Source organism: Mytilus edulis, chromosome 13 (assembly GCF_963676685.1).
Source record: "Mytilus edulis chromosome 13, xbMytEdul2.2, whole genome shotgun sequence".
In the NCBI taxonomy this organism is placed as follows: Eukaryota; Metazoa; Mollusca; class Bivalvia; order Mytilida; family Mytilidae; genus Mytilus; species Mytilus edulis.
The window spans coordinates 69,451,221-69,469,558 of NC_092356.1; the positions used below are offsets into that span (position 1 = coordinate 69,451,221).

General features: G+C 32.6%; 1 protein-coding gene across 2 annotated transcripts; it reads left to right on the top strand.

Moving 5' to 3' along the window:
- Positions 1 to 1,731: 1,731 nt before the first annotated feature.
- Positions 1,732 to 13,567, top strand: LOC139501340 (uncharacterized). 2 transcript variants are annotated; one of them, XM_071290384.1, is made up of 6 exons: positions 1,732 to 1,950; positions 2,632 to 2,876; positions 4,645 to 4,862; positions 8,873 to 9,050; positions 9,347 to 11,409; positions 13,197 to 13,567. In XM_071290384.1, the coding sequence occupies exons 2-5, from the start codon at positions 2,669 to 2,671 to the stop codon at positions 11,401 to 11,403; spliced, it is 2,661 nt and encodes an 886-aa protein (XP_071146485.1). In that variant the 5' UTR covers positions 1,732 to 1,950; positions 2,632 to 2,668; the 3' UTR covers positions 11,404 to 11,409; positions 13,197 to 13,567. The 2 variants fall into 2 exon arrangements, with proteins under 2 accessions (XP_071146485.1, XP_071146486.1); XM_071290385.1 differs by lacking the exon at positions 13,197 to 13,567 and having other exon boundaries at positions 9,347 to 11,636.
- The last annotated feature ends 4,771 nt before the right edge of the window (positions 13,568 to 18,338 follow it).

An 18,338-nucleotide genomic window follows, 5' to 3' on the forward strand; every position in this document is an offset into this window, starting at 1 on the left:
TTTCAATACGAGACCAGTGCTTGCGGACAGTAGATGGAATATTTGTCAGATCAGGATGGAAGGTGACAAAAAATAGCATTCTATTTGCGCGGGTCGTCTTAACTTTGTATTTCATGAGGATCTTTCGATCTTTTCTTTGGCTTTATTAAGACCGGAAACTACATTCAAAATCAGAATTAATAATCACCGGTCATTTTATACAAAAGGAAGAAACTTCTCAATCATGAGACCTCTTAAGCACAGGACATACTTTTAAAAATATCACTATTCAAATAATAGAGGTCAACTAAAATTGGGACACAAAAAGTAGAAAACAGAGAGAGAGATTTTGGATGCATCAGCTACATATCTTGAACCTGATGAAACAGTTTATTGTACGTATTGTTATGCGTTTACTTTTCTACATTGGTTAGAGGTATAGGGGAGGGTTGAGGGTAAGCCGACCCTGTTCCAGATGTGCAACCCGTCGTGTTGCTCATGTAAGTACAAAAGAAGGTCCAAAAGATTTCAGAGGGACAGTCAAACTCATAGATAGAAAATAGACTGACAACGCCATGGCTAACAAATAAAAAGACAAACAGACAAATAACATTGAAAACTAAAGACATAGAAAACTACAAACTAGTAACAAGTATAATTCTGTTGGTCGCATTCGAGGAAAAGGAAGTGAATGGGGTCTACCTCAGGCATAGATTACCTTAGCTGTATTTGGCAAAACTTTTAGGAAATTTTGTCCTCAATGCTCTTCAACTTCGTACTTTATTTGGACCTTTTAAACTTTTTCGGATTCGAGCGTCACTGATGAGTCTGGCGTATAAACAAAATGTAGCCCTGGTATCTATGATTAGTTTATTTATGACTATTGACACATATCTGTCTTCATCTGATAATCAGATATCCATTTATGATAAAACAACTAGTGGTTTCGAATAGATGATAACCAGTTGTAACTATATAAGTCTAATAAATTCCTTGTGAAATGCAATCCTCTATCATGGAAAACAAGACCGGATATGCAGGCTCTGGAATATCTGGAAGACATCTGAAATATAAACTGGGTATATGTATACTCCATATGCCGGCACAGCTGAATGTTGCTACGTAGATGGCCAAACGACCAATAGGCGTTATGCTTTAAATTATCGCACAATATTTGTAAACATAACATGGTTGTTTCATTATAATTAAACTCATCATAGATACCAGGATTAAAAATCTATATTTACGCCAGACGCGCGTTTCGTCTACAAAAGACTCATCAGTGACGCTCGAATCAAAAAATGTATATGATATTATATAGCTAAAATGTGTAACATTTAAGAATTGAATGCTTGTTTTACTTATTTTATAGGGTTGTAAAATCGTTGACCGTGAGCAAATTGTTAGGATGAAGCGCTTCTGCGTTCATACACCATGTACTTTCAACGCTTTTAAACATCAAATTATTAAATGATAAAAAAATTTGAGCTATACAATTGTGATAGTGCTATTTTTCAAAGGTATCAGTTTTGCAGACTTCATACATTGTACACAAAGGATAGAACAATTATTAATGAAAAAATCCTGGATAATTCCCTAGTATTGATAAAATTATTTATATTGAAATAAAATTTGCCAAAACACACATAATCATATATGTGAATACTCTCTATGTATTTGCTTACAGTATATAATTTATTTACATAAACATGATAAGGTATCGATGAAACAGAACATTTAACCCTGAACGTTAACTTAAAGGCCATTTGTACTGAGTAGGAAATGCGCAATAAATGTCATATCTTTAAATGATAGATTTGTAATCTATTTTTACACCAGACATTCAATGACACATATAAAACTATCGACCCGATGATAATATTGTACTCAGGAAAAGTTTATACTTTTAGTCATATTTTGACATTGTATAAGGAGTCATTTTATATTTCCATGAAGGAAGTTAATAAATTGGTAAGTAGGAAATTTTAGCCTTTAATGGAGTTCAAGTTCAACTACTTATTTTGCATGCTTGTGTATATATCAATAATGCGTTCAACGAAATATCAGGCACCATAACAAAACTAGCTGATTGTGAAATATCATTTTATTAAGTGCCTCAAAATCACTGGTAAAAAAAACGTTTTTGTTTTGTTTTTAATTAACTAATGAAGTATATCTAAATACTGGCTGTCATGCCTTAAATTAATGTCACTACTCAAAATAATGCAGTGGGTTTGAACTGAATATGGCTGGAATACTTTGATGGTTCATCAGCGTAAAGTAAAGGTGAAGGCATTCTAAGTTCTGTTTCTGTTTTTCGTACGTTGCATAAATGTTTACAAAAAAGAGATTTCAGATATTTAGTATTTTAATTTCACACATCGTTGTCACTATAATAACATTTTTAGCGACTGTGAGAGGTTTCGCTAGCTATAAAACCAGGTGAAATCTACCATAGTCTACATAGGAAAATGCCTGTACCAAGTTCAGAATATGACAGTTGTTATCCATATTTAGATGTGTTTGAGCTTTCGATTTTACCATTTGACTACGGACTTTCCGTATTGAACATTCCTTGGATTTCGGATTTCGGTATTTTGGTAATTTTACTGTTCAATGATATGAAAAAAAGTTATTTATCTCATATTTCAGATACAACGGATTTAAACTTAAACTGATCCAACGAAGAATGTTTACAGAAGGAGAAGAACATTTTGTTCGAATATTCATGTTGTTGGTAGATGTATGCCCACGGGCAATACGTAATCAATTCAACAAAGATTTCCACCCAGGGGCTTTGAAAGGAGTCATACGGAAGAGTCACACTTTACTTAGTGACCTGCACAAAAGAAGAATTATAAGTCAACCTCAATGGCAAACTTTAAATCAAAACAACCGTAAGAAATAATTAAAAACAAAATGAGTTTATAGTTCACGGATCCCCTAATCGCAGTATTATTTTCTTTGTTCAGTGTACCGTGATATGGTGTCAATACCAAACTCAGTAAAGACACGTCATTGTAACATTTGGTTGATACAACATATAATACCTACCGTTATCTGGATTATAATTGTTCGTTGATACTCCAGAGTTCTCTAAATTAACTACCGAAAATGTACCAAAAAGAATTTACTTTTACTAAATCTAACTTAAACAGCAGTAGTTGTCCTTTTCTAGATTTAGACATTTCAATTTCTAAAGGGAGACTCCATACTAAATTTTACGACAAAAGAGACATTTTTTCATTTCCTATTCTTATTTTTTCTTTTTTTGACGACGATGTACCTTTGGCTCCGTCATACGCTGTTTATATATCCCAACGTGGACGTTATGCCTATGTGTGTAATTAGGTCATAGATTTTAATGAACGTAATCAATGCATCACTTACAAATTATTAAGTCAGGGATTTCGTTACCATAAATTACTTAACACTTCTACTAAATTCTTTCATAGATACAAAGATTTAATTATTTAGTAAATTTGGCTGTACCTGTAGAAAACTTATTAAAAACGGTATTTCACATCATAAATTTTACGGTAATATTGTAATTAAAGCGCGGAAATTACTTTGTCGATCTTCAACACGGAGCCTTGGCTCACACCTAACAGCAAGCTATAGAGGGGCCCGAAGATGACATGTGTAAAACCATTCCAACGGGAAAACGGTCTAATCTGTATAAACAAAACCGAGAAACGAGAAACACTAATGAACCACATTAAAAAACGACAATTACTCAATATCAGATTCCTGACTTAGGACAGGTGCAAACATGTGTAGTGGGTTTAAACGTTTTCATAGGTACCAACCTTCCCCTTTATCTAGTGTAACATCACAATATAAAACAGACACACTATAACATATCAATTGAAATGGCTTGACTCAATCAAAAGACATCTTAACACTAGTAAACATACATTGAACGAATGTTTATATGTATCGCGTAACGTTTTCAACTTCAATTTGTATATTTTTGTTTTGTTTAATATATAATATAACGTTCAATACATGCACTTTAGTCTCTTTGTGGGGTACCTTTGATGTTTTTAGGATATTATGTCATAAAATGGTTTTTTATGTGGAGTGTGAGGGTTTATGAATAGATAAAATTTTGCAAGTTTTAACATTTAATGTGAGAGAAGACGGGAGCAAATTTAAAATAAAAACATGAAAAAATCAACATTCTTTCAAATCTATACTATGTATAATTTTAAGACATGTACTAATTCATTTTGTTACGAAAATTCGTTATTACATATAAGAAGATGTGGTATAAGTTAATGTTATGAGACAACTCTCTATCCAGGTCATAATTTGTAAACAAAGTAAACAATTTTTCAAGTAAAAAAATATTTTGTATGATCTAACGCATTAATTTATAATGTTCGTTTCATTGCAGGTAAAAACAAGTTATATTTACAAATTTCACTCCTGACCTTGGGAGGGGTTATGTGGAACGTTTCATGTTTGCTAGACATTTCAAGCAATGAAACAAACATAAGAGACTTAAGTTTAATTGTAAAAACATTTTCAAAATTTTCTTTAATATACTATTAGGAGATATAAATTCTAAACTACAACTCTACAGTGTTTTTCATGGAAAATCGATAAGTTGTTCAGGTAGTATTACAGATATCATATATCATACAATATTTCTTTTTATAGTTAATCCATCATCAGAATCGTTTGATATTTCTCTAATGACACTTCTTCTTCACCATCTTGCTGGATTTAATATATCAGAAAGATTACCTTTGAAAACAGACACAAGTGTAGAAGCTGATATTAGTAGGATTAAAATTTACAGAAATACGTATTTCCATTCTGCATGGATTGAGATCGGCCGAGATGAATACACTACTGCATGGAGCGACCTCTGCGAGGTGATTTTCGTTGAATTTCGATTCAATACTATAAATCAGAAGCACCCGTAGTCACGGCAGACACTCGGCTAACCGAGAGATTGGTCGGTTAATCTATATTGAGTATGCGGCTATATGCGCGATTGGTCTGTTAATCGGGTTGGTTATACGTCTGTTAAGAGTAAAACGCTTAATTCAATGTTAAACTCTATTAAATATACAGATTTTTGGCATGTTATAAGAACCAAATCAAAAAAAGAAAAGTGTCTGACAAAATGATATCTATCATAGTACGTTTTGCACTTGTAAAAACATGTCTTAATCTGCGCTGTTTTCAGTAAAACTAAAAGGCGTCGCGCAAGTATGTAGTATTTATGCTTATACGCATAGCAATTTTTTTAATAAAAGGCGAAACAAACAAATTTATATATCATTTAAAGGACAACAAATAGTACTGTGTTTCTAAAATATAAATTGACATTAGTAAATATTTCATAATTGTAAAATAACGTGAATAATACCACGTTTTAGTGAAAATTATGGGAATAAAGTCGGTTAATGGGTTGGACAATTAAAATTGTGTCAGTTAAGAGTTATTTAGCCACGACAATAATTTTGCTACCTTTATATTTTCCCCTTGAAAAATTTAAGAATGAGATGATCCTAAGTAAACAAAAATGACAATACGGTGCCACAGTATCCTAGAATGAGCATTGTTATTTTGAATTTCTTTGCATTTTATTGAAGGGTGTGTCACTTCAATATAGCGTGATATCGATTGGTCTCTGGAATATGCATGAATTTTTTATTGACGTTTTCAATCAGCAATAATTTTTGTGTCTGTTCGAAGTATCACGTTATCAATTCCGAATGAAAGTGTTTTTCTAATACAACACAGGATACATATAACGTGTTCCTTGTTCACATATGAACATGATATTTTTCACTGGACGTTAAACCCTAATTCGTCAGTATCATCCAATTTGTTCTTTTCTTCTATTACTTAATCATATGTTGTTTACAAATCACTCTAAAGAAGTAAACGGAAAGGAGCGAATGCAGCTACATTTGGTTATTTTAAGTTTCAATTCATTTTGTTCCGTTTAGTTCCTTTCTACATAAGTGCAGAGGAGAACTACAGTTGTCTATGGTGGCCGGTGAAGTCCATTTCGCGTTTTCGCGATTTCGCCTTTCATATTCTATTGGGCGAAAACGCGAAATCGCGAAAAGGCGAAATCGCGAAGTCGAAAACGAGAAATCGGTTTCGCGTTTTCGCGTTTTCGACTTCGCAATTTCGCGTTTTAGCCCTATAGAATATGTAAGGCGAAAACGCTAAAGTGCTAAAACGCAAAATGGCATTAACCTGCCACCATAGTTGTCCGCATGTAAACTTCTAGAATTTGTCACCAATATAAGTACATCGCAATCCGTTACTGTTTCAACAGCCATCGGTGTTTCATGTGTGTATTCTTAAACAAGTATTATTTTTCTCTCGTTTTTAGCAATTTATCACTCTCTACTGTCCTTATATTATTCTATATTCTGCGTTTCCATCCGGATTCTCGTGTATACCCTGAGGGTCCGGATTGGGGGTATTGTTTATTTCTGTATTCTTTAAATTGTTATGCCATTTTTTGCTACATTTTATTTATCTTACTTATTATTCTTTCTTTATTTTTCATATTTTGTCATCCCAATATATTTTACTTACTGATGTTAAGTTACATTACGACGTTTATCTCTAATTTATATACTGGTTACCAATTTAGATGACAAATTTGTGTCATTCATGACAATTAAACAGAATCAACATGATATATGCGATCATTCTTCGATGAAATTAATGTTACTTTAATATTACACTTTTTTAAAACCATTTTTATCAATTTTCAATTACATGTGTTGTTTCCGTATATGTTATGTTTCATTGCTCATGAGTTGTTTTTGTATATTTTAGCCGCTCGTCTTGAGCCTTTTCATTTGATACGATTACACCCCATATAGCAATAAAGTTATTCTTTTATTGCCATTCATAACTCTTAACAGACCAATTAACAGACCGGGTTTTATACATCCGACCCATTAACAGACCAGGTTTTAAATAAAGATTGATTTATGTCACCAAAATACAGATTTTAGTGTAGATTTTTCACTCAATGATATCAATAGGGTGAACAAACATAATGCCTTTCTTTTTTCGATGTTCAAAATATTGAATGCAAGTAAATTTAACCAATGTGTCATTTTGTGTACATTTTATGTGTGTAAAATGTGCATAAATTTATTGATGAGTAACCCGCCTTTTCATTTTATAGATCGTACATCGAAGCTAGAAAAATAATAATTACACCACTGAATTCAGTACATTGAATTGTTTTGTTAGACATGACTACTTTTTATGATGAAAATATATTTAAAAAGTTATACAATGAAACATGCTGAACTTTCAATGACCAATCTCTCGGTTAGCCGAGTGTCGGTCGTGGTAGTTTACCGATGTAAAAATTCATTAATACTTTAAGTAGATACAAATTGAGGTTAAAAAACTTGTACTTCTAGCTGTTATGTTAAGTCCTAATTCTTATTTCTATTTTATGTATTTGGATTCCAAAAGTTAAATGGTCTGGCATAACTGGATCAAGTAAATTAAAACCAGACGCCATGTACACTTAAATCGACAATAAGTTTATATTTATATTTTACTCAATGAAATCAACACTTTAAAAATATCTTTACTAGAAATGAAATACTATTTTAGTAATTTGACAAACAGTTTTGAGATTGACTAGGTAAAGTAAACGTTCATAGTGGAAAAGTAGTTCATTCATTGACGAAAAACAACAAATTTCAAAAACACCAAACTCCAAACGCCAAGAAAAATTTAAAACAGAAAGACACGTTTCAAATGGTAAATGACAAAATAAAAAGCAGAACCACATCAAACGACAGAAAAATGACTGTCATATTCCTGAATCGGGACAGGCATTTCCCTATGTAGAGAATGGTGGATTAAACTTAATTTAATTGCTAGATTAAGATCTCGTTTGTTAGACAGTAGCATATTATTTATTTGTTATATCTTCGATTGATATTATTTGTGTTTTCATAAGTCCATCATGATGATTAAACTGCAGTTATGAATATTAACTTTACAGTCAAAATATCAGAATGTCTTCTCTTAACTGCTACAGTATCCAAATGGAATATTATATATAATAAGATCCCAAACAAATGCTATACAATCACATGATGTTGTAGAATTTATCAACTCCAGAGATCTTTTGCTTATACTTGTATATGTATATCTGACATTAAGATTCATCTAAGTATACATAAAGTTACCATAAAATAGAAATTTTATAGAATACTTACAATCTCATAAAAAATTATCTTAAGATAGTATGGTTGTATTTCGTCATCTTGGATTGTAAGTAACAAAGAGCATTAGGTCGAGATTTTCAATAAAATTAGCAAAATTGGTACAGGAACAATGAGGAACGCAGATAACTAATGTGAATTTTCATTAAAAAAAAACAAATATTTTTTACTAAGAAATATTAATATTTTTACTAGCTTGATTTATATTTTCTTGATTTGTAATGTTTTTAAATTGTCATTTTAAGTGGAGGTAACTCTAAAACAGAACATTTTCTGAAAGAATCTACATGATATTTTGCTTTTTTATATTCTAGCTGGAATACAAGTACGGTGACCCTATCTTTTCTTTTGATGTTCTCAAAGCAATTTCTCAAAGCATTTTAATTTACAGTTCTATTATTTAGTTTAGCTTCTTGATTGTTTTTTTTTACCGGTATAATCCATACAAAATGTGTCATTTTGTCACAACTTGTAGTTTGAGAAAATACTCAGTTCCATCACTTTTTATTATATTTTTGAACATATCACAATATTTACTACATTTTGACAAAATATGAACAACTTCTATCATTTTTATACTACCATACCACCTTGAATCGTTTAAATAACTCAAATAATAATACAATGTTCACTTGATATTGCGTTTTTTATAGGCCATAACAAGACTAGGAGGGGAAAACCTACAAAACGATTGTGAAAAATGGGAATTTGCATCGCTTGATAACTCTCTAAAGAATTCAATATTAGAAATATTGCGAGAGGATGTCAAAAGACTTCAACATGCGCAATCAGAATTATATCGATTGAATCCTAATATACGAGGCAGACAAAGTAAGCTTCATTTAAGGTTATAATTGAATTGTATTCTAGTAAGATAATGAATTCGCATTACAGTAAAACAAAACTATAGTCATCTGTATCTTGACCTATATTTTCAATGTATATCTTGACCTATATTTTCAATGTATATCTTGACCTATATTTTCAATGTATATCTTGACCTATATTTTCAATGTATATCTTGACCTATATTTTCAAAGTATACTTATGGCTATTGACAATGTATATTGAAATGATAATTCCATAGTTCGAATAGCGAAGAATGATAAGAAATTGGTATTTTTCAGACGTATTACCAGAGACAAAACGGATAACAACTGAAAAGAACAACGAGTTATTTATCAAAACGAATGTTATTTCAGATGGAATACGTGTTTTAGAAGAAAATGGTTTGGTACTATTAACTGGGAAGGTAGGCATAGGTAAAAGCACAAATGCCTTAGAAATAATACGAGATTACTGTCATCGTCATCAAGAATACGATATTCAAAGATTGCCTTATACTTTTGAAGAATGCAAACTCAATATTTGGGAAAATGAAATGTCATTTGTAAATCCTCGTATGCCATTGGACGTTATAAAAGGGGCAAACAAAGTTGTTCTATTGGTTGATGATGTATTACACACTGACGCTGCATTACCTGTCAATGTTGTTATTCAGATTTTAGAATTTATTCAGCGTTTGGTTCAGAACGGTTGTACTAAAGCCGTTTGTGTCATTACAGAATTAGACAAAAGAAATACTATATTCAACAACATGTCCATACTAGATTTAGATTCAAATAAATACAAACTTAAACAAAGTGAAAAAGAAAAACTTTTGCGAACATACATAGATGCTATGTCTACTCCATCTAATGAACGTTTAAATGACACACAAATAAAAGACATAGCAGCGATTGACGACAACAGCACTATGGGTTTTCCTGAGCTCTGCATTCTCTTTACTAACGTTTCAACTCTGTATTCAAATGGCTCAGATTTCTTCCATTCGCCATGCAAATTCATACTTGAAGATCTTCGTAATATGAAGAGACAGTCAGAGAAATTTTCCAAAATTCACTACTTGTTGTTCTTATTTCTCATGATGGAAAGAAGACTAGTAAGTAAATCAGATATAAAAAAACATGTCTTTTCAACTTCAGATACTAATGAACTTTATAAAGAAGTTAACGTTATTGAAGTTCTAAATGAATTTAAGAAAATGAAAAAAAGAAATGCATATCTTAGAGAGCGATCGGTTGTCGACTTTTCGTCTGCTTGTCCTTTTAAAATGTATGGAATAAGAAATTCTGTAATATTCGATCTTTTTGTTCACGCTTTTTTCGAATCAGATGTATTATCAAGTATCGATTCTCTTGATATCGGATTCATAGCTACTGAACTTAAACCTTTTGCAGTACCACACTCCTTCGCAAAACCTGGATTAGTGGTCAATAGTGATTTATACGACCAATTGGCAGTAAGAATTATAACATGTCTCCAAAACACTCTTCCTGAAGAAAAAGCAATATACATTCGAATGCACATGATTGCGTACTCTAACCTTCTAGACGATGTAGATTTTCTTAATAATTTGTTGGATAAAAGCCGTACATTTTATATGTGCAGTGATGTTTTCATCCCATTAACGGGGCGAAGCGTACTTTTCTTTTTACCAGCGACTTTGTTACAGTTTATCAGTAATAAACCCAACGAAAAGACCTTAGTGTGCACTTTGCTAAGGCATATTGATTTCTCTCTCAGCCAGACTACCATAAGCGACAAAATAAAAGAGGCGTGTCACAAAACTATAGTGTATACTCTCTGTAAGAGATGCGCATGGGATGACAAAGACGTACTTGATGGACTACTAACTGTAATTGAAAAACACCAAATTCAAGTCGAGTATGATGATTACGAATGTTTATTTCAAACTGCTTTTCAAAATAAGAATGAAAAGACAATGAAATGGGTGATAGCAAAGTTTGGCGATAGGATAAAAAAATATGTACACCTATTTGTAATCAACAAAATCTTTGGAAAGCTTGGAATACATAGAAACAGATTTGAATGGCTGGTAAATGTAATTGGTATACAATATTTCAACATATATGGCATCATGGAATATCTTGCGGGTAATAAGGCAGACAAATACGCAGATGAATTAATATATGTATGGCAAAAACAAGAAAACGAGGAAAGTATCATCAGAGATCAATCAGAGATTGAAAACGTGATCAACAGTCTCATGAAAGTTGCATGTGATAGCGGTTCGAAAAGGGTTGTATCACGGTTGTATGAGTACTTTAAGGATAGAGTGGTGCGTTTTGATAACGAAAGGAAGATATTTGAACTTCTTTAAATATGAGTAATATGACAAACTCGAGGCTCTAAAGAGCCTGTGTCGCTCATCTTGGTCTATGTGAATATTAAAGGAAGCAGATGGATTCATGACAAAATTGTATTTTGGTGATAGTGATGTGTTTGTACATCTTACTTTACTGATCATTCTTGCTGCTTAAAATTATCTCTATCTATAATGAACTTGGCCCATTAGTTTCAGTGGAAAATGTTAGTAAAAATTTACAAATTTTATGAAAATTGTTAAAAATTGACTATAAAGAACAATAACTCCTAAGGGGGTCAATTGACCATTTCGGTCATGTTGACCTATTTGTAAATCTTACTTTGATGAACATTATTGTTGTTTACAGTTTATCTCTATCAATAATAATATTCAAGATAATGACAAAAAACAGCAAAATTTCCTTAACACTAACAATTCAGGGTCAGCAACCCAACAACGGGTTGTCCGATTCATCTAAAAATTTCAGAGCAGATAAATGTTGACCTGATAAACAATTTTACCCCATGTCAGATTTGCTCTAAATGCTTTGGGTTTTGAGTTATAGGCCAAAAACTGCATTTTACCCCATGTTCTATTTTTAGCCATGGCGGCCATCTTGGTTTGATGGCCGGGTCACCGGACACAGTTTTCAAACTACTAACCCAAAAGATGATTGTGGCCCAGTTTGGATTAATTTGGCCCAGTAGTTTCAGAGGAGAAAATTTTTGTAAAATATTACTAAGATTTACGGAAAATGGTTAAAAATTTACTATAAAGGGCAATAACTCCTAAAGGGTCAACTGACCATTTCAGTTATTTGACTTATTTGTAAATCTTACCTGGCTGAACATTATTGCTGTTTACTGTTTATCTCTATCTATAATAATATTCAAGATAATGACAAAAAACAGCAAAATTTCCTTAACACTTACAATTCAGGGTCAGCAACCCAACAACGGGTTGTCCGATTCATCTAACAATTTCAGAGCAGATAAATGTTGACCTGATAAACAATTTTACCCCATGCCAGATTTGCTCTAAATGCTTTGGGTTTTGAGTTATAGGCCAAAAACTGCATTTTACCCCATGTTCTATTTTTAGCCATGGCGGCCATCTTGGTTTGATGGCCGGGTCACTGGACACAGTTTTCAAACTACTAACCCAAAAGATGATTGTGGCCAAGTTTGGATTAATTTGGCCCAGTAGTTTCAGAGGAGAAGATTTTTGTAAAATATTACTAAGATTTACGAAAAATGGTTAAAAATTGACTATAAAGGGCAATAACTCCTAAAGGGGTCAACTGACCATTTCAGTCATGTTGACTTATTTGTAAATCTTACTTTGTTGAACATTTTTGCTGTTTACTGTTTATCTCTATCTATAATAATATTCAAGATAATAACCAAAAACAGCAAAATTTCCTTAAAATTACTAATTCAGGGGCAGCAACCCAACAACGGATTATCCGATTCATCTGAAAATTTCAGAGCATTGATCTTCACCTGTTTAACAATTCAACCCCATGTCAGATATGCTCTAAATGCTTTGGTTTTTGAGTTATAAGCCAAAAACTGCATTTTACCCCTATGTTATATTTTTAGCCATGGCGGCCATCTTGGATGGTTGGCCGGGTCACCGGACACATTTTTTAAACTAAATACTATCCCAATGATGATTGTGGCCAAGTTTGGTTCAATTTGGCCCAGTAGTTTCAGAGGAGAAGATTTTTGTAAAAGTTAACGACGACGACGGACGACGGACGACGGACGCCAAGTGATGAGAAAAGCTCACTTGGCCTTTTAGGCCAGGTGAGCTAAAAACATCTTATCAAATGTTATCGTGATCACTATCACCAGTTCAGGCACACGTGGTGTAAATAAACTCCAAGAGCATAGTCGTCAGATTACATGTGTCGTTGATAACATGTCATAAGTGTCCAAGAAGTTGATTATATCCTCGGGAACTAATAACTTACCTGCCAAATTTAACTTATAACACCGTGTTTATACTTTCATGAGCAGCACGACGGGTGTCATCTGTTGAGTAGGATCTGCCTACGATCCCGGCCACAAAAATCACCACAAGTCTTGGGTGGGGTCATTGTTGCTAAGTCTTATCTTATGTTGTTATGCCTTCTGTTGTTCGTCTGTTCATCTTTTTAAATGGTGCTGTCAGTTTATTTTCGACTTTGAATGTCTCTTTGGTATCATTTGCCTCTTTTGTTCTTTCCTTACATGTGGCTGTCCTTCAGTTGTATCAAGCTTGTGCTCGACAAGTAATAGGCTACACTTTTTGGGAGAACTTTAACAGCATGGCAGGGATATAAAATATGGAAAAAAGTAAAATCACAAAAAAACTGCACTCTGGGGGAAATCTAATCGGAAAGTCACTAATCACATGGCAAACTCAAATGACAAAACACATAAAAAACGAATGAACAACTACTGTCATATTCCTGACTTGGTACAGGCATTATCAAATGTAGAAAATGGTGATTTAAACCTGGTTTTATAGCGCTAAACCTCTCACTTAATTTGTACGACAGTGTCATCAAATTCTGTTATATTTACAATGATGCGTGAACTAAACAAACATAATAAATAAAATAGTCAAAATATGGTACAGCATTCATCATCGTGTTACAATTCTAAAAGAAACAATTTTGCGTGTCTGACGTCAGAAAATGTATACGTCACATTTTTTTGTCGTTCAATGTTTATACAAACAACTCTAAAATTTCACATGGGCAATGTTAGCATACAGGGTTAAACAATCCAAAGTATGTAAGAATTAGTTTCAGAATTAGACCGAGATTTAAAATAGTCCAAAAGTTCTATAGAATTTATAAGAATCAACAAACAGTTCATTCCGCTACTCGATTAAATAATTTTGACGTTTGTGGTTCAACGTATTTTGTAATTTATAATAGAAATATAACATAATGACATGTAATTGAACAATAACATACTGACAGAATATTTTAAAGTACAGAGTCACGTTATAAGAACCAACGAAACACAAAAAGTAGCATATACAAAACACATCAGCAAAAATGAAAGATAATACAAAGTCAGTGACGGGATGTACAAGTACCAAGCCACGTTAAATGGATATCACAGAAAACAATCCAACAGTAAAAGTAATATTGATAAGAGAACAAAGACGAATGAAAAAAAAACAATTTAACACGTAAAGATGATAAACAACGTCAGTACGCAGAATCTAAACATCAAGACCATCCTGTATTATTTGTGAAGTTGATACGGAATATTTATCATCAAGGTCTTGGTACCTTCCGATAAACTGTTTTAGAAAAAGGACGAGACGTTCTTGGAAGACTCCTACTACTGCTGAGAGAATAAGTTATATTGTGGTTACCTTTACCATCAAATAATAAGTCTGTATGCATATTAATACCAAACTCAATAACTCTATAATCGCTTTACTAGTTAAAAAGTGATAATAATACAAATGTTTTGTTTTTAACAATTACACGATTCAAAGCATTTCAAGGCAATCTGCTAATGAATTAGTTGCAGAGCATTGTTTGTAAGCACTTTATCAGGGATTTGCTATTCTACAATGCCACACACTGTCATAGGATTCAATTTCTAAATGTTCAATGATATTTTTTGAACATTTAGAGTACATGTTCAAAACTTTATCTTCACATCGATAATTTATGTTGCCTTTTGTCAATGTCATAAAAATGGAAATATAGTATCGTACTTATGATGCATACTCGTGTCTATACTTTCAATTGGCATGTCAATCACATATTATGATTAATATAAATTTTCACGTACGTCATTCCAGGTGACCATCTGATAAAAAAATATGTTATGCAGACGATAAATATATCAATAAGCGTCTTTTCTATTGATTGTAATTAAATGACAATTAATGTTAGGTAGTATTAATTGACGGCTTACAATTTACAACATGGCAAACAAAATAAAATATTTGATTATAGTACACGAGTGAAATAAACACAATACATACGAAATATATTACAAATGCTTCTGTAAAGAATGATATCTTATAATTAAAAGTAACAACTGTAATACTCAAAACCATAAATAATATCAAAACAATTAGTTCTGATGTTTCCACGATTGTTCAACTTCACAACAATAATTAAATGTGTGAGCTTAAGGATATAATTACAAATAAAACATAAGTTTCAAAATCATAGCTAGTTATCTAAGGTAATTTTTATATTTTCATCAACTATTTCATATGAAAAAATAATTCTTAAGGGGGCTCCTGGGTATAAATGTATTTTATTTCGTTTGAAATAGGGTTTTTCCCGTTTGCTATTTGTAGTTAATATTTACAAATGGGAACTAGTATAACTAGTTCGGATACTGGTTTTGTAACAGTATGTACTATTTATAAGTTTGATGTTAGGTGCAGGAGGCACGAGGAAAGTTTTGGCGGTTTTTATGGGTGGGGTTTAAAGGTACTATATAAAGTTTGGGATTTAAATGTATTAGTATCGAAGGTGCTCGCAGTTACGTCGGATTGAAGTTGGTCACATAGGTATATGTGCAGTTGCTGCTATGTTTATTGTACGTACAGGCGTTGGAGGCATTAGCCGGGGGAAAAGAAACGATGCGAAAGAGGAACATGTTTTCACATGATGGAGTTGAGTATAATGTTGACTTTATTTACATTCTGAAATCATGCCTGGAACGAATTATTAAGTTAGAAGCGAAAATCAATATATTTGTGTTCTTGTTTTTTTTTAAACCGTTTTACAGGTTTATGATTTTATTTTAAAATACTACAGAATTTGGTTATATATTTCCATTCAATACTGAACCATGTGAACCATGTTGAGTTCATTAATATGAAAAACAAATCAGCTTTTAAGCATGCAACTTTTATTTAAAAGTTGATAGATGAAATGCTCACTAAATATTACAGTGTCAACCTTTTGTATAAATTTGATTACAGTTTCAGTACAAACTTCAGGTAAAGAATTTGTAAGACTTGTACTAGATTTGAGACATGGAAACAACATATGTTTAAATCTTCTCGAAGTGAGATGATTTTGTCACGGAGAGCGATACGAGTTACAGATGAGTTTGAAATGATATGTATGAAATTTATTTTATTAGATCGCTGGGAGCGATGTGATTGGTTGCACAGTGTAGTGCACCATGGAATGTTGTCGCTGGGAGCGATGTGATTGGTTGCACAGTGTAGTGCACCATGGAATGTTGTCGCTGGGAGCGATGTGATTGGTTGCACAGTGTAGTGCACCAGGGAATGTTGTCGCTGGGAGCGATGTGATTGGTTGCACAATGCACCATGGGATGTTGTATAGTTTAATTAATATACAGAAAACAAAAAATTAAATATGAAGGCATTAACTTTTTGTACATTATTAAATATATGTATACAATTGATTTTAAGATGAGACTTGTAATAATCATCATGTGAACCATGTTGAGTTCATTAATATGAAAAACAAATCAGCTTTTAAGCATGCAACTTTAAAAGTTGATAGATGAAATGCTCACTAAATATTACAATGTCCACCTTTTGTATAAAATCTGATTACTGTTTCAGTACAAAGTTTAGGTAAAGAATTTGTAAGACTTGTACTAGATTTGAGACATGGAAACAACATATGTTTAAATCTTCTCGAAGTGAGATGATTTTGTCACGGAGAGCGATACGAGTTACAGATGAGTTTGAAATGATATGTATGAAATTTATTTTATTAGATCGCTGGGAGCGATGTGATTGGTTGCACAGTGTAGTGCACCATGGAATGTTGTCGCTGGGAGCGATGTGATTGGTTGCACAGTGTAGTGCACCATGGAATGTTGTCGCTGGGAGCGATGTGATTGGTTGCACAGTGTAGTGTACCATGGAATGTTGTCGCTGGGAGCGATGTGATTGGTTGCACAGTGTAGTGCACCATGGAATGTTGTCGCTGGGAGCGATGTGATTGGTTGCACAATGCACCATGGGATGTTGTATAGTTTAATTAATATACAGAAAACAAAAGATTAAATATGAAGGCATTAACTTTTTGTACATTATTAAATATATGTATACAATTGATTTTAAGATGAGACTTGTAATAATCATCATGTGAACCATGTTGAGTTCATTAATATGAAAAACAAATCAGCTTTTAAGCATGCAACTTTTATTTAAAAGTTGATAGATGAAATGCTCACTAAATATTACAATGTCCACCTTTTGTATAAAATCTGATTACTGTTTCAGTACAAAGTTCAGGTAAAGAATTTGTAAGACTTGTACTAGATTTGAGACATGGAAACAACATATGTTTAAATCTTCTCGCAGTGAGATGATTTTGTCACGAAGAGTGATACGAGTTACAGATGAGTTTGAAATGGTATGTATGAAATTTATTTTATTAGATCGCTGGGAGCGATGTGATTGGTTGCACAGTGTAGTGCACCATGGAATATTGTCGCTGGGAGCGATGTGATTGGTTGCACAGTGTAGTGCACCATGGAATGTAGTCGCTGGGAGCGACGTGATTGGTCGCACAGTGTAGTGCACCATGGAATGTTGTCGCTGGGAGCGATGTGATTGGTTGCACAATGCACCATGGGATGTTGTATAGTTAAATTAATATACAGAAAACAAAAGATTAAATATGCAGGCATTAACTTTTGTACATAATTAAATATATGTATACAATTGATTTGAAGATGAGATTTGTAATAATCATCAATTTTATATGTTTTTTCATTAAATACCACAATTTTGATTTTATTTTATCAGCAGGTCGCATTTACTATAAAACGATCAGAGTTTTAGTACCATATTGGAGACCTTATGTATGTGCTAATTATTTCCCGGATGCCACAAATATGCAGGTGTAGGTATAAAAAGTAGCCCGTTTTTATGTGAGATAAATCGGACAGTACCAAGAGTTCAACTTGGAGAGATTTTAAAAC

Coding starts and splice junctions, on each gene's coding strand:
- LOC139501340 (XM_071290384.1), top strand. CDS start 2,669: ATGTTTACAGAAGGAGAAGAACATTTTGTTCGAATATTCATGTTGTTG. Junction 2,877..4,644: donor AACTTTAAATCAAAACAACC/GTAAGAAATAAT, acceptor TTCTTTTTATAG/TTAATCCATCATCAGAATCG. Junction 9,051..9,346: donor TAATATACGAGGCAGACAAA/GTAAGCTTCATT, acceptor GGTATTTTTCAG/ACGTATTACCAGAGACAAAA.